At 44.9% G+C, this 24606-nt stretch overlaps 2 protein-coding genes across 7 annotated transcripts in view; both read left to right on the plus strand.

Annotated features, from left to right (window-relative positions):
• MAPRE1 (microtubule associated protein RP/EB family member 1) overlaps nt 1–7454 on the plus strand; it is a 38593-nt gene extending 31139 nt beyond the window's left edge. For both annotated transcript variants that reach the window (XM_017884098.1, XM_017884099.1), the window contains exons 6-7: nt 3356–3508; nt 5728–7454. In XM_017884098.1, coding sequence (XP_017739587.1) covers nt 3356–3508; nt 5728–5784 — 210 coding nt within the window. In that variant the 3' untranslated portion in view covers nt 5785–7454. The remainder of the gene's footprint in view (nt 1–3355; nt 3509–5727) is intronic.
• Nucleotides 7455–16504: 9050 nt separating this feature from the next.
• The window catches only part of EFCAB8 (EF-hand calcium binding domain 8), a 108114-nt gene continuing 100012 nt past the window's right edge, over nt 16505–24606 (plus strand). For 4 of the 5 annotated variants that reach the window (XM_017884132.1, XM_017884133.1, XM_017884135.1 and 1 more), the window contains exon 1: nt 21416–21685. In XM_017884132.1, coding sequence (XP_017739621.1) covers nt 21473–21685 — 213 coding nt within the window. In that variant the 5' untranslated portion in view covers nt 21416–21472. Of the gene's footprint in view, nt 16620–21415; nt 21686–24606 lie in introns of those variants that run through there. The other variant, XM_017884134.1, reaches the window with a different exon arrangement.

The following is a 24606-nucleotide window of genomic DNA, read 5'->3' on the forward strand; positions in this document are numbered from 1 at the left end:
TTTTTTTTTGTCTTTTGGAGATGGAGTCTTGCTCTGTCACACAGACTGGAGTGCAGTGGTGCGAGCTCGGCTCACTGCAAACTCTGCCTCTCAGGTTCAAGCGATACTCCTGTCCCAGCCTCCCAAGTAGCTAGGATTACAGGTGCTTGCCTCCACGCCCAGCTAATTTTTGTATTCTTTTTTTTTTTTTATTTTTTTGTTGAGACGGAGTCTTGCTCTGTCGCCCGGGCTGGAGTGCAGTGGCCGGATCTCAGCTCACTGCAAGCTCCGCCTCCCAGGTTTACGCCATTCTCCTGCCTCAGCCTCCGGAGTAGCTGGGACTACAGGCGCCCGCCACCTCGCCCGGCTAGCTTTTGTATTTTTTTTAGTAGAGACGGGGTTTCACTGTGTTAGTCAGGATGGTCTCGATCTCCTGACCTCGTGATCCGCCCGTCTCGGCCTCCCAAAGTGCTGGGATTACAGGCTTGAGCCACCGCGCCCGGCTTTTGTATTCTTAATAGAGACAGGGTTTCACCATGTTGGCCAGGCCGGTCTCGAACTCCTGACCTCAGATGATACGCCGTTGTTGGCCTCCCAAGGTGCTGGGATTACAGGTGTGAGCCACTGCACCTGGCCAAGCCACAGATTTTTAATAACCTTATGAATACAAACTTAAAAGGAGTGTCACGTGAAAGCCAGTGTCTTAGTATGTATTTTTTAGTGATTTAGTGTTTATTATGTATGTGTAGTTATGAGCAATATCATGGACAAATGCTACTTTGGCCTTTATAGGTGGGACCCAGAAGGCTGGGTATCTGGTTTGGGCTTGATAATTTGTTGGACAGAGAAGGTTTTAAAGGGTTTGAGAGGGTAGCACTAGTGAAACATTGGTGTATAGGTGGATACCAAGCTAGCATTCCTTTTTTTTTTTTTTTGTGGCGTGATCTCGGCTCACTGCAACCTCCGCCTCCCAGGTTCAGGTGATTCCCCTGCCTCAACCTCCTGAGTAGCTGGGACTACAGGTGCGTGCCACCACGTCCAGCTAATTTTTGTATTTTTATAGAGATGGGGATTCACCATGTTGGCCAGGATGGTCTCGATCTCTTGACCTCACGATCCGCCTGCCTTGGCCTCCCAAAGTGCTGAGATTACAGGCGTGAGCCACTGTGCTTGGCCAGCATTCCTTTTCATAAGCTCTTTTGACTTCCTTTCCTCCTTGGTCGTTAATGCTACCAGGCATGTGATTGGAAGACCCCTTCTCTGCCTTTTGGATTGTGGAGCTGTAGCTCTGAGTCTGCTTCCTGCTGGGGCTGATCAACTGCTCTTTGGGGCTGTTGGTTTCAGGAAAGGCAGCAAACTGCAGCAAAAGCAGAGGCGGGGACAGTGAGGGAAAATGGATGATTTAGCTTTGCTGGCCACCAGGCAGTAGCTGTACTTTATGTATATATGTATGTGTGAATGAATGAGTGAATGAATGAATGAATGAGACAGGGTCTTGCTGTGTCTCCCAGACTAGAATGTAATGGTGCATTTATAGCTCACTGCAGCCTTGAACTCCTGGGCTCAAATGATTTTCCTGCCTCAACCTCTTAAGTAGCTGGTACTATTGGCATACACCACCCTACCTGGCTAATTTTTTAGATATTTTTTTGTAGAGACAGGTTTTGCCGTGTTGCCCAGGCTGGTCTCGAGTTCCTGGCCTCAAGCGATCCTCTCACCTTGACCTCCTAAAGCTTTGAGATTACAGATGTGAGCCATTGCACCTGGCCCCTCTAGTACTTTATTGAAACTTTCAATTATTTTTGATTTCTGTGGCTGGTAAAGGAATGGTGAAAGGCTGTCTAGAACTGTGATTCTGGTTTGGTCTGACAAGACTTTGATGATGAACTTTGAAGTTCGCTTTGGTAAAATTGTCCTGGTGGTGTTGCCTGCTCCTCATCTCTGGATGCCTTTTGACTGTAGGTTATAAAGAGGGTCCTGTCTTCCTGGGATGAGACTTGATCTCCTCTGTTGTGTTTGGTGTCTTTATCAGGCTGTGGGGAAGCTAGATAAGCTGCTTATTTCTGTTTTAAATTTTATTATTTATTTTTTAAAAAGATGGAGTCTTGCTATGTTGTCACAACTGGCTTTTAACTCCTGGGCTCAAGCAATCCTCTTGACTCGGCCTCCAGAGTAGCTGAGACTAGGTGTGCACCATTCCCACCTGACATGCTTCTATTTTTGTGGCTGTAAGTTTGGAAGGCTGGACTAGATGACTTCTCTGGTCCCTTCTGGCTTATAGAATTCCCTTCTGCCGAGGTTGTTCTCAGTAGCTGTACCTTTGATTTCATTGCTTTACTTTCCATGCTGCTCTGTGGCCATGACCTGTAAATACAGGTTCTTATGAGGGTTTTACGCTGCAGGATATGCCAAGCAACTTGCATTCATTGAGAGTTAAATGGAATTCATTTGTCATAGATGTGAATACAGTACACTGGAATGAAGATGCACCATGGTTAAAGTACACACAGGACTGTGAGTGTTATAACTTTTATTAGTCTTGACTATATAGAATCCTGGCCTAAAGACTGAGACTGATTTTTTTTTTTTTTTTTTTTGAGACGGAGTCTCGCTGTGTCGCTCAGGCTGGAGTGCAGTGGCTGGATCTCGGCTCACTGCAAGCTCCGCCTCCCGGGTTTACGCCATTCTCCTGCCTCAGCCTCCCGAGTAGCTGGGACTACAGGCGCCCGCCACCTCGCCTGGCTAGTTTTTTGTATTTTAGTAGAGACGGGGTTTCACCGTGTTAGCCAGGATGGTCTCGATCTCCTGACCTTGTGATCCGCCCGTCTCGGCCTCCCACAGTGCTGGGATTACAGGCTTGAGCCACCGTGCCCAGCCACTTCATAGCTCTTAATGGGAATCAGAGACTCTCAGTGGGGCTAATGGAGTGTCAGAGCACTTTCCATTGGGCTTCCAAAGAGTTCCATTGAGCCCTTTCCAGGGTCCTTTCTATTGACCCCCTTGTGCAGTTGGACCTAGACTCGATTGTCCAGTCCTTTCGTAAGGACTCAGTTTATGATTGTCAGCTACCTTGCCAGGCTGTAATTGTCTCAGACTTCCCTAGTTTTTTCTCCTTAATCCTTTTTTAGTCCCTGAGAAGCTTCTGCATGTTTCAAGGTGTAGTCTGCCCTTTCTGGGAGCTGTTATTGTCAAGGTTGTCATAAACAAATCCATGTTGTTTATCTGAGGCTGAAGAAAATTGACATTAAACTGATGTGGTTTTTGTCAATGTTGGGGTTTGATCAAAGACCACATCTCCTTTTGGGTTAGAAGTCTGCCTGATATTTTATTGCCATACTAACGCCAGGCATCTCACCCTTTTTAATGTCTTGTGCAGGTCAACGTATTGAAACTTACTGTTGAAGACTTGGAGAAAGAGAGGGATTTCTACTTCGGAAAGCTACGGAACATTGAATTGATTTGCCAGGAGAACGAGGGGGAAAACGACCCTGTATTGCAGAGGATTGTAGACATTCTGTATGCCACAGATGTATGTGTTGACATGAGGATATTTTCTTTCCATTTTACGTAGTTGGGTTGGTGAACTCGGTGCTGACGCTTGTCGTATTCCAGTGTTGCAGTCATCAAAAGACTTCATCTTTGATCCCTCAAAGTCAGCCAGAGGGCACCTCTACCCAGCTTTAGCTTCTGCCTGAGGTGTATGAGCTTTTGAAGAAGGAATAGGGCAAGGAGGTGGCTGGCTTGTCCAGCCTCTGTAGTATGTGGCCACTGATAGGTGATGAGTGCCACAAACTGCTCTTAGCCAGAAGCAACCCCTGTCCCCACCCCACCCCACCTCATATTGCTTAGATCCCTCAGCTTCAGGTGCTGCCTCCATTTTATTAGTGCCTGGGGCATGCCCGGAGAAGCAGGCACATGCTCCCTTTTTCACAGCGTGCCCTCATATCACATGTCTGGGCATGCCTTTCTCCTCCCTCCTAGGAATTTGCCTGGTTCCCACTCAAAGTACTCTATGATCAAGTTTCTTTGGATCCATGTTTATTGCCCAGTCAAATCTGTTGATATTAATCACGACATGTTAGTTGATCAGGGTAGACTCTTTTTTTTTTTCTAGATTTAGGATTTGTTATCTGGCTGTGTCCACCGTTTAGTGGTCATGTTTGTAATTCTGTGTGCCTGGCAAGGTCTGTAGGATCAAACTACAAACTATTGGTAGTATGTGTAGCACTATGCAAATACAAGGTAGTAATAATGCTGTTACTATCACTGTCCTTGAGACGCAGCTTGTGAAATTTCAGGGGATTAAGCCAGATGACTGAAAAGTTGATAATCTGTTGACTAAATCTTTAATTTAGAGCTTGCTGTGTGCTATGTAATGAAAAAAAGGCAATGGAGATATAGGGGTCCTTGGTTTAGTCTGAGTATTATTTTAGTGGAGCCACATCTTAAGTAAGTTCAGCTATAGAGATTTAGTTAATAGAAATAAGGTGGTGGTTGAAAGAGAAGTCTGATTTTACAGCAGAATAGTATAGTAATTTCCTGCTCTGAGTCCATGCCAGAATGCCCTGGAGTGAGAATGAGGTGGGAGTCATGAATCTCCTCTTTCCTTGTGCACTCAGTTTTTCTGCCACTGATGTTGAGTCAGTCTTGCTGTTGTGAATATTTTGGGTAAAGCATGACTCCTAAGTACAACAAAAAGAAGGCATAAAAGGAAAGCTGGCTATATAGACAGTGTATTGAGAGAAGATTGTTAGAGTACTGAACTTTACAGGGGACTTCAGGGATATTTGAGGGTAAATTCTTTTTTTTTTTAAGAAATGGGGTCTCACTTTATTGCCCAGGCTGGAATGCCTGGTGGTGCGATCATGGCTCAGTACAGCTTTGACCTCCTGGGTCAAGCAGTCCTTCTGCCTCGGCCACCTGAGTAGCTGGGACTACAGGCATGTCCCACCAGGCCTGGCTAGTTTTTTTTGTTTGTTTTGTTTTGTTTTTTTGAGACCTTGTCTCACTGTGTTACCCCAGGCTGGTCTTGAACTCCTGGGCTCAAGCCTTGGCCTTCCAAAGTGCTGGGATTACAGGCATGAGCCATCACACCTGGCCTTCTTTTTTAAAAAACAGTTTTATTTTTTTTTTGAGACGGAGTCTTGTCCTGTTGCCCAGGCTGGAGTGCAGTGATGCGATCTCGGCTCCCTGCAAGCCGTGCCTCCCAGGTTCACGTCATTCTCCTATCTCCTCCTGTCTCAGCCTCCGGAGTAGCTGGGACTACAGGTGCCAGCCACCACGCCCGGCTAATTTTTTGTATTTTTAGTAGAGATGGGGTTTCACCGTGTTAGCCAGGATGGTCTCGATCTCCTGACCTCGTGATCTGCCCGCCTCAGCCTCCCAAAGTGCTGGGATTACAGGCGTGAGCCACCGTGCCCGACAAAAAACAGTTTTATTGAAGTATAACTGACATAATAAATTGCCCATATTTAAAATGTACCTTTGATGATGTGGATGAAATTACCACCATAATGAAGACAATGTACATATCCATCACTTTCAAAAGTTTGAGGGTAGATTTGATGGTGCTCAGTTTTTGTCTTTGGTGAGATGCAATTCTACTACTCAAGAAATAAAACAGCAGTCACCTGCCTGTGTAGAGCCAGGAAGAACCATTGTCTTTGAGAGGCTTTAAGTATGAGGAAAGTGAACTCACAGTAGAAATGAATCTTTCAGTTGCTTTCCCCTCTCATTTTCCTATTTCAGGAAGGCTTTGTGATACCTGATGAAGGGGGCCCACAGGAGGAGCAAGAAGAGTATTAACAGCCTGGACCAGCAGAGGAACATCAGAATTCTTTACTCCAAATCATGTGCTTAACTGTAAAATACTCCCTTTTGTTATCCTTAGAGGACTCACTGGTTTCTTTTCATAAGCAAAAAGTACCTCTTCTTAAAGTGCACTTTGCAGACGTTTCACTCCTTTTCCAATAAGTTTGAGTTAGGAGCTTTTACCTTGTAGCAGAGCAGTATTAACATCTGGTTGGTTCACCTGGGAAACAAAGAGGCTGACCATGGGGCTGACTGTGTGGATGCGTGTCACACTGAGTGCGGGAGAAGGTGTTGTGTAATATGCTGAGGCGGTGACCTCAGTGGAGAAATGGAAAGACTGAATTGAATTTTAAGCTAATGTGAAATCAGAGAATGTTGTAATAAATAAATGCCTTAAGAGTATTTAAAATATGCTTCCATATTTCAAAATATAAAATGTAACACGACAGGAGATTTTGCATTTGACATTGTATCTGGGAAGGAAGGGCCAGGCCTTGGAACCTTTGGAACCTGCTGTCACAGGTTTTACAGGGCTGCTTGAATCCTCATAGGCCTAGGCTTTGGTCTAAAAGGAACATTTAAAAAGTTGCCCTGTAAAGTTATTTGATGTCATTGACCAATTGCATCCCTGCTAAAAAGCAAGAGGCATCGTTGCCTGGATAATAGAGGATGTGTTTCAACCCTGAGATGTTCAAGTTGAAGAGCTCGGTTTTCATTGAGAGTTTCTCTTATTTTTCCAGTTATCCCCGAAATTTCTATATATTATGTTTTTGGGGAAGTGAGGTGTGCCCAGTTTTTTAACCTAACAACTGCTTTTGGGGACGTACCCACATCTCTGGGATTTGAATGGGGACTGTATCCCATTTTACTGTCTTTTAGGTTTACATTGACCACATTTCTCTTCTCTGCTCCCCGTGTCCACTGGGGACTCCTCTTTGGCTCCTTAAAGTTTGCTGCTTAGAGTTGGAAGTGCAGCAGGCAGGTGATCATGCTGCAAGTTCTTTCTGGACCTCTGGCAAAGGAGTGGTCAGTGAAGGCCATCTCGTTACCTTGGGATCTGCCAGGCTGGGGTGTTTTCGGTATCTGCTGTCCACAGCTCTCCACTGTAATCCGAATACTTTGCCAGTGCACTAATCTCTTTGGAGATAAAATTCATTAGTGTGTTACTAAATGTTAATTTTCTTTTGCAGAAAGTACAGTACCGTGTCTGAATTAATTATTAATATTTAAAATATTTCATTCCTTAACTCTCCCTCATTTGCCCACAGCCTATTCAGTTCCTTTGTTTGGCAGGATTCTGCAAAATGTGTCTCACCCACTACTGAGATTGTTCAGCCCCTGATGTATTTGTATTGATTTGTTTCTGGTGGTAGCTTGTCCTGAAATGTGTGTAGAAAGCAAGTATGTTCTGATAAAATTGTTGTGTAGTGCATGCTGTGTGGAGTTCAGAGGAAACCCAGATTCAGTGATTAACAATGCCAAAAAATGCGAGTAACTAGCCATGGTTCAGATGGCAGTGGTGCTGTTTCTCTTTTGTGGCCTTTTAGACTTTTGTTGCCCTAAAATTCCATTTTATTGGGAACCCATTTTCCACCTGGTCTTTCTTGACAGGGTTTTTTTCTACTTTAAACAGTTTCTAAATAAAATTCTGTATTTCAAGAGTATCATGTCTTCTGAAATTTGTCTTGCCCTGGGTATATGTTGTTAGGTTCAAGTCATGAGAAACTAGTGCTTCTTTCTTCAGTGAGGACTGATCTTTTCACATCCTTTACTGATTTTTCAGATGTGCTTATTTCTTCTTATTTTTTTTTTTTTGGAGATGGAGTCTTGCTCTGTCACCCAGGCTGGAGTGCAGTGGCATGATCTCGGCTCATTGCAGCCTCCGCCTCCTGGGTTCAAACAGTTCTCTGCCTCAGCCTCCCAAGTAGCTGGGATTATAGGCACCTGCCACCATGCCCAGCTAATTTTTTTGTATTTTTAGTAGAGACGGGGTTTCACCATCTTGGCCAGGCTGGTCTTGAACTCCTGACCTCGTGATCCACCCACTTTGGCCTCCCAAAGTGCTGGGATTACAGGCGTAAGCCACTATGCTTGGCCAGATGTGCTTATTTTTAAGCTGACTTATTTTCTCTTCATTTACATTATGTTGCACAGCCTCCTGCTTTTTAAATTCTCATTGCTATAAGAGGTTTTTCTTCTCGGAAGTCCAAGGCCTGGCCTATCTGCTGTGAAGCCTTTTCAGGGCATTTCCTCCTGAGAAATATAGCAGGACAGTGCTTGGCAGATGACCGTGGGGTGATTTTTTGTGTGTGCTTTTTCTAAAGGTGTGGTTCTTTCTTCCTTTCTTTTTTGAGACAGGGTCTCCCTCTGTTGCCCAGTCTGGAGTACAGTGGCGTGATCCTGGCTCTTGGGTTCAAGCAATTCTCCCACCTCAGCCTTGTGAGTAGTGGGGACCACGGGCGCGCACCACCGTGCCCAACTAAACTTTGTGTTTTTTGTAGAGATGGGGTCCCCTTATGTTGCCCAAGCTGGTCTTGAACTCCTGGGCTCAAGTGATCCTCCCACTTTGGCCTCCTAAAGTGCTGGGATTACAGGTGTGAGCCATTGCACCCAGCCCTGAAATTATGTTTCAAAGGCAGTTAACATGATCTCAATCTATAAAATAATCTAAAATTGTCACTATTTTTTTCTCCCTTATAAAATTCTGTGCCATTAGAAATGAGTTCAAAAGGAGACTTGCTGCCATTTTCAGTCAAAGTTAAATGGGCAGAGGTAGTGTGTTGTAGGATAAGTAGAGTCATGGTTATGGATGCTCTATAAATCTAACCTGCTGATCTTGATAAGGGCTGCACCCATAGTTAATGGTATGATACCTGCCTTAAAGTGTTAAGTACCTTCAGAAGGAATTTGACACCATATGTATTGGTCATCTACAAGAAGATACCTTCCAGGAGTGCAAGGAGTTTGTGAAGATACTGTTGGCTACTGCCAACTGAGAAGTTACCTTGGTAAGGAGAGAAGCCGATACTGTGGGTGTCTGACCAAGTGCATTGACCTGGCTCTTGAATTTGAAGCACATACAGTCTTTGCTGCTTGGTTTGCTTGGCAGGTTCTGTGTTTCATGAAGGATAGGTAAACACATGGGTTCTCTGGCTGGATTTGGATCATTGTTCATTCTGGTGATTCTCAAACTGATGGGGTTCAGAATCACACGGGGAACTTGTTTGACATAATGTATTTATAAAAGTTCATCACCTTAGATTCTTAGTTGGGAGGTTGAAAACCTGCATTTTAATTTGGGCCTTATCTATATGTCTGAAGTTTTAAATAATAATTCAGACTTGAGTCCTCTTGCAGGTCTCTCCTGCTTCGTGAGTGTTGAGCTGTTTGACTTCTCTGTTTTTACCTACAAGACAGAGATGATGATTTTGGCTGAAGTGCCTCCCTCACTGAGTACTTGCTGAGATTAGAAGGAGCTGATGGACAGAAGAAGAAAAAAAAAGAAAAACAACTACAAAGCTAGAAAGCTCTGTACAGACAAGAGGCATTATTTATGGCACAAGTTTTTTGGATCCGGTCTGAAATTCTGTTTATAGATTAGAAAAAGCTTAGGACAGGGCTTTTGTATTCTGAGAATTCGGAAGGGCATTCCTTGAGACAGGTTTTGGGTATTTTGAAAAATACGTAACATGTTCTTTTAGTATTTCCTTTTCAGCATGGTAGTATGGACAAGTAGAACTCCCTTCTGTCTTCAGGCGGTTACGTTTATCCTGTTTTTGTTTTCTTTTAAATGAAGATTCAGTGTCTCAGATTCATTGATTAAAAAACCCATATTTTCTTCAAGGTTTGCTCTCTAGAATGTGAAGGGTTTTGAAAAGGAAACATTTTTCTTTTAAGGATTGTTTCAGAAGATTGAGTATAAAGAACTCCTTTTGCGACGTTGACCATAGTTCATTGCAAAGTCCACAAATAAAAATCCAAGCTTTAGGCCTGATCAGCCTAATCAGATTAGCTTGCTAGCATGTGGGTGACCCAAATCTGACTGTTGACAACAGAGAACATTGCTTTGAAACGAGCTGAACCTCAGTCTGTGATCAGGGTTTTGAACTACCTGTCATTTTTCTGGTCTGGCACTGTTGTAATATGTCTTTTTTTTTTTTTTTTTTTGAAACGGAATCTTGCTCTGTCACCCAGGCTGGAGTGCAGTGGCATGATCTTGGCTCACTGCAACCTCCACCTCCTGGAATGAAGCAGTTCCCGTGCCTCAGCCTCCCAAGTAGCTGGGATTACAGGCCTGTGCCACCACGCCTGGCTAATTCTTGTATTTTCAGTAGAGGTGGGGTTTTGCCAAGCTAGTCTCGAACTCTTGGCCTCAAGTGATCCACCTGTCTTGGCCTCCCAGCACTTTGCTGGGATTACAGGTGTGAGCCACCACTCCTGGCTTGATATCATACTTTTGAATTCACACATTTAGTTTGTAAAATGTCAAAACCAGATGAATTCATATTTATTTCTGTATCTTCATGACGCTTGCTGCTTTTTTTCTCTTCATTTTCACATGCGAGGGTATAACAGAATGTTCAGTTTTCTCTAAAAGTCTGAAGGAATTCTGTACTTTTACACTGAACTTGACTTTAGTTAGAACCATTAACCTAGATGACTTCAGCCAAATTATGTATCTTTTTTTTGTTTGTTTTTTGAGACAGGGTCTCCTGTCACCCAGGCTGGAGTGCAGTGGCACAGTCATGGCTCATGGCAGCCTCAACTTCCTGGGCTCAAGCTATCCTCCTACCCCAGCCTCCCTAGTAGCTGAGACTGTAGTGCACACCACCATGCCTGATTGTCTAATTTTTTTGTGTTTTTGTATATGTGTGTGTGTGTGTGTATATATATATATATTTTTTTTTTTTTTGAGACATAGAGTTTCGTTCTTGTTGCCGAGGTTGGAGTACAGTGTCGCCATTTTGGTTCACTGCAACCTCCGCCTCCTGGGTTCAAGCGAGTCGCCTGCCTCAGCCCCGAGAGTAGCTGGGATTACAGGCGCCCACCACCACCCCCAGCTAATTTTTGTATTTTAGTAGAGACGGGGTTTTGCCATGTTAGCCAGGCTGGTCTGGAACTCCTGACCTCAGGTGATCCACCTGCCTCGGCCTCCCAAAGTGCTGGGATTATAGGCGTGAGCCACCGCGCCTGGCCAGTTTTTTTGTATTTTTTTGTAGAGATGGGGTTTGCTGTATTGCAGGCTGGTCTTGAACCCCTGGGCTCAAACAATTCATCCATCTCTGCCTCCCAAAATGCTGGGATTACAGGTGTGAGTCACTGGGCCTGGCTCAAATTGTTACATAGCTGTAACTTGTGAAGGTCTGTCTGTTTCCCCTTTGGCTTAATCTGATTTGGAAAGTAATGTTACCTTAGTCCCTGGAGTACAGAAGCTTTCTCTTTACTCTATTGAGGTTGTATCCGGCAGCTTCATTAATTTGGTTATCTAGGTGAGCAGGTCAAGCCTTAGAGTCAAATTTCTAGGCTCCTCAATCTAGAACCTTAAATCTTGAGAGGGGTGTGTGTGTGTGTGTGTGTGTGTGTGTGTGTGTGTATCAAAATTTAACTCTCGGAGTTTCCTTGTATTAGAGGCTCTCAGGTTCTGAAATGTGAAATGGAAATGGCCTTCATAGACATGTTTCTGTGTGAGGAGAGGCAGTTCTTTGTCCTGTGACCATCTGAAAGCAAACCAGGTTACCCACCAATGCCTAGAACTTTATAAGTGGCATCAAGAGATAATTTATAATTGTAAAATGACCTATCAGTAGTTTGGGGCTGGGTGTCGGGGCTCATGCCTGTAATCCCAGCACTTTGGGAGGCCAGTGCAGGAGGACTGCTTGAGCCCAGGAGTTTGAAACTAGCCTGGGCAACATAGCAAGAGACCCTGTCTGTATTTAAAAGATAAAATATATATATGTAAAGGCAGTTTGGAATTCTATTTGTCTTGCCTTATTTACTTTTAAAATTTCTACCTTAGGTTTTCCTAGTTTACTTTGAGTGTCTTTTTGCAGTCTGAGGAGATTGTTGGTGAGGCTGGGTGTAGGTATGAGGCAGAGGAGGAAGAGTAATTTATTCCATCTACTGAGCCTTTCATTTACTTTCTGTTTTGGTAAGAGTGGGATGTGGGAAGCTTTTGTTGGGTGAGAGTCGGTCTATCAGGGTAAATCTTAAAAAGCTGGATTTATGGCTCTTACTAGTTACTATGTCTCCAGTGGAGACAGAGATTAGTTTTTAAGATTTAGCCTTAATGGATGATTCACAAATTGCAATGCAGAGTATTGAAGTGAAGTCCAAGGTCAAGCATACAAGTGGGTAGACTGAACATATGAAGGGGGTGTGGGGCTGGCACCCACCTCTGACCTTTACTGAAATAAATGAGGGAGACAGTGCTGTAAGTGGAATGCCATGGACCAGGAGTTAAGACCAGAGTCCTCTGCTAGATCCTGCATCTGAAGTCTGCAGAGCATGGCTTTTCATTGGCTCAGTGAGGAGTTGAGTCCTGGTTCAGAAAAAGTTACAGAGGTCTGTAAAAATCAGTAGGATACTGGAACAAGAAAGAGGGGGAGAGTGCCTCGTTCCCAGCAAATGTTGCCAGTGGAAGCTAATTTTCACCGGTGAAGGGCGATTTTGATAGAAAAGCACAGTGTCTCAACTACTTTTGGTTTTGACTCCGAAAGAGGAGGCTTTGGCCGGAGGAATAATACAAGTGGCCTACCACCTGTCTGGCTTTTTCCCCACAGGTTGCAAGCTGCAGAGAGGGCCTTGCTAATTCTAGTACCTCCATCCCCGAATTATCTAAATATGTTTTACCCAGGACCTGTCATGGTTTATCTCAGTGATGAGTTTTCCTTTCCTCTCACTTATTTATCATGTTCATATTCATATTTTTCATAATGGGGCCTGTTTATATATTTTGAAGTAGTTCTAGTGATTTTAAGATCCAGCAAAACTTCAAGGTCATCTGGATTTTGGCATTCTACTTAAGTTTTCTAACCTGATACATTCTTTTTTCTGTTTTTTATTTTGGGTGTTTTGTGTGTTTTCTACAAAATGTGATAGAGTTAAGCATGTATAATTATATATGACTGCTGTTTTCACTTTGAATTTTTTCTTTTTTTTTTTTTGAGATGGAGTCATGCTCTGTCGCCTGGGCTAGAGTGCAGTGGCCGGTTCTCAGCTCACTGCAAGCTCCGCCTCCCAGGTTTACGCCATTCTCCTGCCTCAGCCTCCGGAGTAGCTGGGACTACAGGCGCCCGCCACCTCTCCCGGCTAGGTTTTTTTGTATTTTTTAGTAGAGACAGGGTTTCACCGTGTTAGCCAGGATGGTCTCGATCTCCTGACCTCGTGATCCACCCGTCTCGGCCTCCCAAAGTGCTGGGATTACAGGCTTGAGCCACCGCGCCCGGCCCTCACTTTGAAATTTTAAATCCTGCTTGGGAGAATGGAATAAGCTATTGTGTTTTTTGCAGGCAGCTATGGGATACCCCAATTTGTCCCTCCCTCCTCCTTAATTTTGAAGGCTGAGAGAGGAAGTAATAATTTTCTCTTTTTTTTTGGTGGGGATGGGGTTTCACTATGCTATCCAGGCTGGTCTCCAACTCCTGAGCTTTAAGTGATCTGCCCTCCTCGGCCTCCCAAAGTGCTGGGATTACAGGCCTGAGCCACCGTTCCTGCCTGCGTTTGAAGAGAGTAATTTTAAGATTCAGTGTGGTGAAATACATTTATTCTTTTTTTTTTTGTTTTTTTTTTTGAGACGAGTCTCGCTCTGGTCTGCCCCCCAAGGCTGGAGATGCCCAGTGGCGCCCGCGATCTCAGCTCACTGCAAGCTCCACCTCACCGGGTTCACGCCATTTCCTGCCTCAGCCTCCCGAGCTAGCTGGGCACTACAGGTGCCCGCCAACGCGCCACCGGCTAGTTTATTTGTTTTTTTTAGTAGAGACGGGGTTTCACCGTGTTTAGCAGAGATGGTATCGATCTCCTGACCTCGTGATCCGCCAGTCTCGGCCTCCCAAGTGCTGGGAATTACAGGCTTGAGCCACCGCGCCCAGCCTACATTTATTCTTTAAAATTTCTAAGAGTCTTTAACTCTCTAACCTAATATTTAATATTTTCCCCAGTCATTAAGAAGTGCTTTTTGTTGTTGTTGTTTTCCAGGCAGGGTCTTGCTCTGTCATCCAGGCTGGAGTGCAGTGGCATGATCATGGCTCACTGCAACCTCGACTTCCCCGGCTCAAGTGGTTCTCCCACCTCAGCCTCCCAAGCAGCTGGAACTGCTCAGTTTTTTTTTTTATTTTTGTAGAGACAAGGTCTGGCTATGTTCCCTAGGCTGGTCTCAAACTCCTGGACTCAAGCAGTCCTCCACCATTCCTGGCCAAGAAGTGCCTTTTTTTTTTTTTTTTTTTTTAAAGTAGGTGCTGAACACTTGAGAATCTGCCTTTTCTGGAATCTTTTTTTTTTTTTCTTTTGAGACGGAGCGTTGCTGTTTTTGCCCAGGCTGGAGTGCAGTGGTGCGATCTCGGCTTACTGCAACCTCCGTCTCCCAGGTTCAAGTGACTCTCCTGCCTCAGCCTCCTGAGTAACTGGGATTACAGGCGCATGCCACCACCATGCCCGGCTAATTTTTGTATTTTTAGTAGAAACGGGGTTTCACCGTGTTGGTCAGGCTGGTCTCAAACTCCTGACCTCGTGATCCACCTGCCTTGGCCTCCCAAAGTGCTGGGATTACAGGCATGAACCACCGCGCCTGGCCTGAATCATGGTTTTTTGAAACCATTGGCATCTGAACCTGTAACTCTGTTGGGTAGTGTTGTGTGGTTTTAAATGTCATGTGAGCTGAGTTACTGACCTCAACCTACTACTGCCAGGTGAAGGTGTGATCCTGTGATACCAATCTTGAGGGTCCCTGCTAGTTTTAGCAGTCAGTGACTTCTCTCGTGTTTATTTTTGTTTGAAAAGAAAAGGCTCTCTTTTGGCTATAGAGTTGCGTGTTGAAATTTTTGACAAATTACGTAGAGCTGAAGAAGGATACAAGTTTTGATATCTTAAAATCGTAGGGTTGAGGCTTGAAAGGACGGTATTGGCATTGCAGCTAAGTGGGAGTGTGAGGAAGCACCTTCTCTAGGGCAGGTGATTGCGTCTGTTAGTGTGGCTCTTGGCCCCCTGAGTTGCTCCCTTCCAGTCAGAATTTCCTTAGCATTAGCAAGTGATGCCTGAATTAATCTCAGGTAGGACTTCTAACTTTTTTCCAAAATTATTTTTGTGCAGAGGTTTATCTAGGAGATTTTTCTTCTAAATGTCCTCCTTCCCACTTGTTTTATTGTTACTGCTTTTTTCTCTTTTTAATTTTTTTTTTTTTTTTTAATAGGGACATGGTCTCACTATGTTGCCCAGACTGATCTCAAACTCCTGGGCTCAAGTGATCATCCTGCCTCAGCCTCCCAAAGTGCTGGGATTATAGGCATTTGCACCTGGCCCTGTTACTGTTTTTCTAACCTGAGTTACTTAGGATCATATTTTCATTCTTTTTTAAAAAGGTGGGAGTTTTCTGAACTTTTAACTAAAAGTAGAATGCATCTTAGTATTTTCCTTTTTTTACTCATATTTCTCACCAGGGAGGGAAAAACATATTTATTGTGACAGAGTTTAGCATATTTTAGGCCATATTAAAATACTGATAAATGTATTAATCAGTGAAGATTGGTTATAGTGAAAAATATATACCGTTTGATTAATGTGTGTTATTGGAAAAATGGCAGGAACTGCTGTAAGAATTGCTAACAATTGTATTGGAAAATGAATATACTAAGCTAAGAAACAATGGGAAACTCATATTTAGGGCCATCAGCCTTTTTTTTTAAAAAAAAACCCTTCTTAATATCTAGTCTAATAAACCCTGATTTATAGGACCTTTGCACCTTTTTTTGACTTTTTAATTCATCCACTCTTAAAATTCTACACTCTTAACAAAATTCTTTGTCTCCATTATTGATGAAATGAGAACAGACTTTTGTTTTTGTATGTTGGTGTTCTCTGAGAGGTGAAGGCCCAGGGAGAATGTTTTGTTTGGTAGTCATTTAGCATTTGAAAACATCCACTTCCACATGAAATGTGACTTAGCTGGGTGTCTTTTAACATCTGGAATCCACATCCCTGGTTGACATCTCTGGAGACACTTACCTTTCACCAGCTTGTCTGCTGAATTGCGCCGTGGATCAAGATTGCAGTGGCTGCATCAAGTCTAGGCCTGCCCTGAAGTCTGGATTTGTAAGTCCCCCATTTCACACATAACGCTCTTGTCTCCTTATTTTCAAACAATTGGAGCTTACGCAGAGGGCAGAGGAGGCACTGTGCCTTTCACTGTCCTGGAGCCAGTTGGTCTTTTGGTTTTGGCGAACCCTGCTTTTTAAGAGGACTCCCTGGCATCTTCCAGTTTCCTGCTACTTGTTTTATGTATTATTTTGTATCTGTGTTTGTCCTGACTGTTTGTGCTGTAGCTCCTTTCACTGTCTCCTGTAAGTTCAACTTCTTCAATAAAAGAAATTGGATGAAAAATGGTTCTGTGATTACGGTTTGTTGGGATGGGTTCTGATGCTTCATTTATGTTCTTCATATGGAATTCTGTCTCATTTCCCTGGTTCTAAATGTGACCAGCAGACCCAGAGTTCCATCTCAACTTCATAAAGGAGCTGTCTTGGACTGGGAACAGCTGCCGATGTCTTTGTTGAGATGGGAGTTGGAAAGTGATAGCACTTTGCCAGCAAGATTAACCGGGGAGATCAAATTGAGTCAGGGTGAGTGAGGGTGTTGGGTGAAAGTTGCACTCCCAAAGATTGAATACCTCTGCTGAAGACCTCTGCCTGAGCTCCAAGGCTGGAGAGCAGCTCTTAACCTGTGTCCTGACCGGCTTTCAATGCGCGTATCCTTAAGTCATCTGCCTCTACAAATTCCTACAAACCACTCATTCCCCTTTAATCCCTAGCATGTTCCCCTAGTGGCTGCTCTGAATTCTCACCCCTGTTCCAGATGGTAATCTCCCCACTTGCCTTGCTCTTCCCCTCTTCCATAAGCTCCGGACAGGTCAACTTTAGGGAACAGATTGAGGCAGATGGGTGTGACTTCTGACCTGACCTGTTCTCCAATTCTAAATATCAACTGAGTTTTATATCTCAGCCTTCCCTTCCTTCCCTTCCGAGTTGGAGGAATGGTACTTGGCCTCTCCCCTCTTACTCCTGCCCTTTTCTTTTGGGTGGTCTCTTTTGCCAGCAACCAGCATTTTTTTTTCCACTTGGCATTTTACCTCTGTTCATGAACATACATAGAACCACTTTCTCCTGGTGAAAGACATTTCTCTTACAAAACGTTTAGTTTTGAAATAATTAAAAATATATAAATAGTTGTAAGACTACTACAAAGAACTTCCCTTTGTCTAGACTAACTGAACATTTTGCTGCATTTGTGTTATTATACATGTATTTGTTAAACCATTTGAGAATTACAGACATCATGCCCTTTTACTCCTACTTTTAAGTGTACATTTCCTGAGAACAAGGACATTCTCATAACCACAATACAGTTATCAAAAGCAGAAAACATTAATATAATGTAGAGTCCACGTTCAAATTTTACATAATTTCACCGAGAATAACAGTCCTTGCAGCATTTTTGTTTTTTCCCAATCTGGGATTCAATTCAGAATAGTGCATTGCCTTTAGTTGTTGGGTCTCTCTTTTGTTTTATTTTTTATTTTATTTTTTTGAGATGGAGTCTCGCTCTGTCGCACAGGCTGGAGCGCAGTGGCGCAATCTCGGCTCACTGCAAGCTGCGCCTCCTGGGTTTACACCATTCTCCTGTCTCAGCCTCCCGAGTAGCTGGGACTACAGGCACCCACCACCACGCCTGGCTAATTTTTTGTATTTTTAGTAGATACAGGGTTTCACCTTGTTAGCCAGGATGTTCTCCATCTCCTGACCTCGTGATCCGCCCGCCTCAGCCTCCAAAGTGCTGGGATTACAGGCGTGAGCCACTGTGCCCAGCCAGTTGTTGGGTCTCTCGAGTCACCTTTCATCTCTAACAGTTCCTTAGCCTTTCTTTGGTTTACATGGCATTTTATTTTGACCGGGTGTGGTGACTCACACCTGTAATCCCAGCACTTTGGGAAGCTAAGGCAGGCAGAAAGCACTTGAGGCCAGGGAGTTTGAGACCAGCCTGGCCAACATGGAGAAACTCTGTCTCTACTAAAAATACAAAAGTTAGCCGGGCGTGGTGACGGGCATCTATAATCCCAGCTACTGAGGAGGCTGAAGCATGAGAATCATCAGAACCTGGGAAGTGGAGGTTGCAGTGAGCCAAGATTGAGCTACTGCACTCTAGCCCATGTGACAGAGACTCAAAAAAAAAAAAAAAAAAAAAGTTATTTTGTAGAATATCCTGTAATTTGGGTTTGTCTGTTTCCTTATGATTAGATTCAGATGTAGTTTTTTTGGCAGTAATACTGCTGAAGCAATGTGCCCTCCATGTATCGGATCAGAGGATGTAATTTTGCCCCATTGCTGATGGTGGTAACTTTTTTTTTTTTTTCTTTTTTTGAGATGGAGTCTTACTCTTTCGCATAGGCTGGAGCATAATGGCACAATCTTAACTCACTGCAACCTCCACCTCCTGGGTTCAAGCGATTCTTGTGCCTCAGTCTCCCAAGTAGCTGGGATTACAGACGTTAAGCCATTGTGCCCAGCCTATTTTTTCATTCTTCTATAAAAATTGGCATCATGCTATGCACCTTTTCTGCATCTTGTTTTTTTTTTGTTGTTGTTGTTGTTGTTTTTTGAGATAAAGTCTCATTGTGTCACCCAGGCCCCAGAGTGCAGTGTTGTGATTACAGTCCACTGCAGCCTCGAACTCCTGGATGCAGGTAATCCTCCCACCTCACTGCCTTGAGTAGCTGGGACTACAGGTGAGTGCCACCGTACCCAGCTCATTTTTTGTATGTTTTGCACAGATAGGGTTTCACCATGTTGCCCAGGCTGGTCCCAAACTCCTGGACTCAAGTGATCATTCTGCCTTGGCCTCCCAAAGTGTTGGCATTACAGATGTGAGCCACTGTGCCTGGCCTGCATCTTGCTTTTCTTATTAGTACTTCATGGAAATCTCTCTTAGCTGCTGGAGGTCAGATTCATCCTTCTGATGTTTGGGTGATGTCCTAGGTGCAGGTGCACTGATTCATTCATTTCTCTTTAATGGTTCACTTTTGGTTTTTGCTCCTATGAATGATGCTGCAGCAATCACTCTTCAACAGTGTCCTTTCACAAAGGAGTCATTTCAATTAGTATCCACCATCCTACCCACTCCAATGAAACACATTTTATTTTATTTTTTTGAGACGGAGTTGTGTTCTTGTTGCCCAGGCTGGAGCACAATGGTGTGATCTCAGCTCACCGCAACCTCCACCTCCCAGGTTCAAGCGGTTCTCCTGCCTCAGCCTCCCGAGTAGCTGGGATTACAGGCATCCACCACCACACCCAGCTAATTTTGTATTTTTAGTAGAGACGGGGTTTCTCCATGTTGGTCAGGCTGGTTCTTGAACTCTCAATCTCAGGTAATCTGCCCACCTCAGCCTCCCAAAGTGCTAGGATTACAGGTATGAGCCACTGCGCCCAGCCATTGAAACACATTTTAAAGATTGCCATGAGCCTGGTGTGGTGGCATGTGCCTGTTGTCCCAGCCACTTGGGAGGCTGAGGTGGGAGGATCAGCTGAGCCCAGGAGTGCAAAGCCAGCTTGGGCAACATAGCAAGACCCTATCTCAAAAGATTGCCATGAACCCTTTTTTAATTAAAAATCAGAATTGCATGATTTCGGCTATAAACATCTTCCATAATCTCACCTGCCAGAGATGACTGCCATTAATTTTGGAGTATATGTTTCCAGGCGCTTTTTTTATGCATGTGCCAACATGTACATGCATATATTCTTAACAGAAATGGACTTAACATTTTACATACACTTCAGCTTTTTCACTGGTAACCTCTTAATTGCCTTTTTCAATGGCCATTTCTTTCCCTTATCACCTTAGCTCACTTTGTAGCATCCCATTCTCCTAGCTGTCTTGTGTGTTTCTCCCTCTTTCTGTAGCCACTCCTCAAGTTTCAGTCCCCAGATTTCCAGGTATTTGTTTTTATTATTTCTTTTCTTTTTTTGAGACAGGGTCTCACTCTGTCATCTAGGCTGGAGTGTAGTGGTACGATCTCAGCTCTCTGCAGCCTCAACCTCCTGGGCTCAAGCAGTTCTCCCACCTCAGCCTCCTGAGTAGCTGGGCATGTAGGTGTGTGCCACCACACCTGGCTAATTTTGGATTTTTTGTAGAAGTGGGGTCTCAGTGTTGCCCAGTCTGGTCTCAAACTCCTGGATGCAAGTGATCCTCCTGCCTTGGCCTGTTTGTTTATTCCTAACTGGACGGCCTAGTATCACATGCACTAAACCACTTCCCCTCCTTGCTCCTTTTTCTGGAAGTGGTTCTGGCATTTCTGTTAACTTGGTTCTTGGCTTCCAAATCTCCTTCCTTTAGGCTGTCCTCTCTCCTTTGGTCCTTAGGTGTGAGCTGTTGCCAAGACACTGCTAGATTAGAGCATTCTTGGGTACCGTTCAGTCTTCTCCCTCCAGCTTGTGCTGATGAATTTTATTTTTTATTTTTTTGAGACAGAGTCTTGTTCTTGTCGCCCATGCTGGAGTACAATGGCTCGATCTCGGCTCACTGCAACCTCTGCCTCCCAGGTTCAAGCAATCCTCCTGCCTCAGCCTCCCAAGTAGCTGGGATTACAGGAACCTGCCACCACACCTGGCTAATTTTTTGTATTTTTAGTAGATACAGGGTTTCACCATGTTAGGCTGGTCTCATTTGAACTCCTGACCTCAGGTGATCCTTCCGCCTTGGCCTCCCAAAGTGCTGGGATTACAGGTGTGAGTCACTGCACCTGGCTGCTGGTGAACTTTCATAGTTGCCCTTCATTTTGTTCAGACTGTCTGGCCAGGTATTCAAGATTCTACTTTCTGCTGCCAATTGTTTTTTTCTTCTCTCCCATGATTTCTCCCTCCCTTCTGCCCCCAGGGCCCTTCAGGTCAACACTTGGTCTGTCTCCTGTGCATGTCCTGGGCTTAACTATTTCTTGGCTGTCCCCCTGCCATCCTAGAGTGCCCTCTGGACTCTTGCCTGGTGGGACTTGCTGACAAGGTGGATTGGTGCTCCAAAGACCCTAACAAAACTCTATCATCTATCATATGGAGGCCTTGCTGACCCAATAGAAACGTTCCTTTTATATTCCCAGAGCAGAGCTCTGTTCTATTTGCTCTCCCGAAGTCCTGACTTGCAAGGGCACTGGAAGGCGGGTGGGGAGGGTATATGCAGCGGAAATGAGGGGCCCTCATTTTTCTAATCTGTTTATTGTACTTGTACTACCACATGGCCTCCTAAGATTCTTCTACTTCTGTAGAAAGTGTGATCCCCTTTAGAAAGCCTCTGGCATTAAGTCAGGAGTAAAGAAACTTGTGAAACCCTATGGCTTCTGCAGGACAACTCCTGTCTATCAGGGGAAGAAAGGCTCAGGTGCAAGCTTGGCAAAAGCTTTTTGCTGGAGAAATCTCTGGGAAAAGGGATGCTCATCAAATGCTTGCTGGGAGTGTCCATGGGCAAGGGGCAACCACCCTCTCCCTTGAGCTTGACTTCTTTTCCACCTTTTTGTGACCTGGCTAAGTCAACCTTCCATGTGGTCCTTACAGCGACTGGAGTTAAGTTGACTATGATTCCCTATTCTAGGTCAAGACTAATGTCTTCTGAAGACTTAGCAGAGATCCCTCAACTCCAAAAGGTAAGACAATTATCTGAACTAATAAAGGGTGGGGCATTCCAGAGTCACCCAAAACCTCACTGACCAGCATGGAAGTACAGTGGTTTCTGCATCGGGGAGGGGGTTGCATACTCAGATATTTACCGGGCAGGTAACTTAAGTGTACTTTTTTTTTTGTTTTTTGAGACAGAGTCTTACTCTGTCACCCAGGCTGGAGTGCAGTTGCACCATCTCGGCTCACTGCAACCTCCGCTTCCCAGGTTCAAGCAATTATCCTGCCTCAGCCTCCTGAGTAGCTAGGATTACAGGTGTGATTTTTGTATTTTTAGCAGAGACAGGGTTTCACCATGTTGGCCAGGCTGGTCTCGAACTCCTCACCTCATGATCTGCCCGCCTCGGCCTTCCGAAGTGCTGGGATTACAGGCATGAGCCACCACACCTGACCTAAGTGTACTTTTAAAGTGCTGCCTGAAACTGGGTATGGTGGCTAACACCTGTAATCCCAGTACTTTGTGGGCCAAAGGTAGGAGGATCGCTGAGCCCAGGAGTTTGAGACCTGCCTGGGCAACATAGTGAAACCCCATCTCTACAAAAAGTAAAAAAAAAATTAGTTGGGCATGGTGGCACATGCCTGTGGTCCCAGCTACTCCAGAGGCTGAGGTGGGAGGATTGCTTGAGCCTGGGAGGTCAAGGCTGCAGTCAGCTATGATCTCGCCATTGCACTTATCCTGGGCAACAAAGTGAGACCCTGTCTCTAAAAAAACAAAACAAGCTACATGAGTCAAATGCAACACACCCGAGCCCCCTGATGTACGGTCTGTACATGGACTCCACTTCTCTACTTAATTTTGTCCAGCAGGTTGTGATAATGGTGGGATGGGCTGTAAGAGTTTTTATCAAGCCAGGTATGTATTGTCTGTTATGTGCTTGGGGCTGGGGAATATAGAGATAATTAATACAAATTAGATTAAGATTAAGTTAAACATGCCCTTGTCTTTGAAGAGCTCACTATGAGACAAGGAGTAATAACAAGAGCTGTCATTTATTGTGTAATTACAGTTTACTAGGGCTTCACATGTATTCAGGTGTCATTTAGGTCTCAACCACAACCCTGCAAGGTAGGGACTGTGTCTCTCTGTTTTGCAGATGAGGAAACCTGTGGCTCAGAGAATGATGTGATATGCCTAAGTTAAAATAGCCTGTAAGTGGGGGAGCCAGACAGAATTCCAACCCAGAGCTCTGGGGCTCTGTAGCCGTGTGCTTCCCCTCGTGGCTTGCTGCCTGCATGTATGGACAGACATGCACACTTACTATGCCTTGAGGGGCAGATATGAACAAAGACCTGGGAATATGGAGGTGGCAGTGATGACTGTCATCTGAAAGTTATGGAAGAGCTCCTGGGGGGGAGGTTCCATTTGAGCGAGAGTCTGAAGAGTGGGTAGGGGTTCACCTCTGAGGGAGACAGGCTGGATTGTATATGGGAGACAATGTGAGTAAGCACGGAATGCTTGCTGGGCTTGGGGATGGTGGGAGCAGGTGGTGTGCCTGGAACATGGTGCATGCTTGAAACTAGAAAGATAGGTCAGAGCTGGTTAGGAAGTGTTTTGAATGCTACACTAAGGAGTTGGGGTGAAGAGTATCAGAGGCAGAGTAAAATCATTGATCAGATTTGCTGCCTAGAAGCCAGGTGTGGTGGCCCATGCCTGTAATCCCAGCACTTTGGGAGGCTGAGGCAGGAGGATCACCTGAGGTCAGGAGTTCAAGGCCAGCCTGGTCAACATGGCGAAACCCTGACTCTACTAAAAATACAAGAAATTAGCTGGGTGTGGTGGCTCATGCCTGTAGTCCCAGCTACTTGAAAGGCTGAGACAGGAGAATCACTTGAACCCAGGAGGCAGAGGTTGCAGTGAGCCGAGATCACGCCACACTCTAGCTGGGTGACAGAGTGAGACTCTGTTTAAAAAAAAAAAAAAGCTTGCTGCCTAGAAAGATGACTGGTGCCAGCATTGGGAGGTGGATGGGAAGAGAAGGCCGAACTCCAGTCTCAGTTAGTGGTGGTCATTGTACTTGTCCCAGCAAAAGACTAGAGTTCGAGGCGAGCAGGGGTGTGGGAGAGGAGGCTTATATGTAGGTGATGGATCCCAGGAATAATTAACTGGAGGGACAGTAGAATGCATAGGAGGAAGAGGGAAGAGCTGAAGGTGGTACTGAGATTTCTAATCTGGGACCTGGGAGGGTGGTGAGAGCTTTCACTTGCTCCTCTGTTGGGCTCCATGGAGGCAGGGACCCTCACTGTGTTCACAGTGTATCCACAGTGCTGTATCCACAGTGCCTGGCACTCAGTCAATGTGTGTAGACCCTTGGCAAATGAATGAAAGGTCACAGGAGGATGAGCACATTTGCTCTTTAGTTGGGGCTAAGGTGGGGAGAGTGAGCAGTTCAATCCCTTGTCTCTTGTCTTTTTGAACTAAAGTCTTCTCAACTTCCCAAGGCCCAAAGCAATGTGTCTCAGTGAGCAGCACTGCGGTCATCTAATTGTCCTTGTTTGGAATCTTAGGGGAGGCAGCCTTTGATGGCCTGAGCTTTGGTGACCTGACACATTATGCTAAGTATCTGTATGAGTCTCACAGAGGGGTGATGAGAGGAAGCATCATGAGGCCTAGAGGGGTGGGGAAGGCTTTTGGGGGGATCTGAGAAGGAGGAGTAGAAGGGGGAAGTGAGGGAGAACCCCCAGTGGAGGTGTCTGAGCATTGGTGTGTTGGCAGCAAGGCCAGGGGTGGGGCAGGTGAGCTTATCTGACCCAGATGGGACATCTGGACTGGTCAGGACCAGGTCAAATTAGGGAAAATGGAGCTGGATTCCTTGGGATCTTTTTTTTTTTTTTTTTTTTTTTTTTTGAGAAGGAGTCTTGCCCTGTTGCCCAGGCTGGAGTGCAGTGGCGC

The sequence above is a fragment of the Rhinopithecus bieti genome, unplaced genomic scaffold (genome assembly GCF_001698545.2).
Source record: "Rhinopithecus bieti isolate Rb0 unplaced genomic scaffold, ASM169854v2 scaffold_14455, whole genome shotgun sequence".
In the NCBI taxonomy this organism is placed as follows: Eukaryota; Metazoa; Chordata; class Mammalia; order Primates; family Cercopithecidae; genus Rhinopithecus; species Rhinopithecus bieti.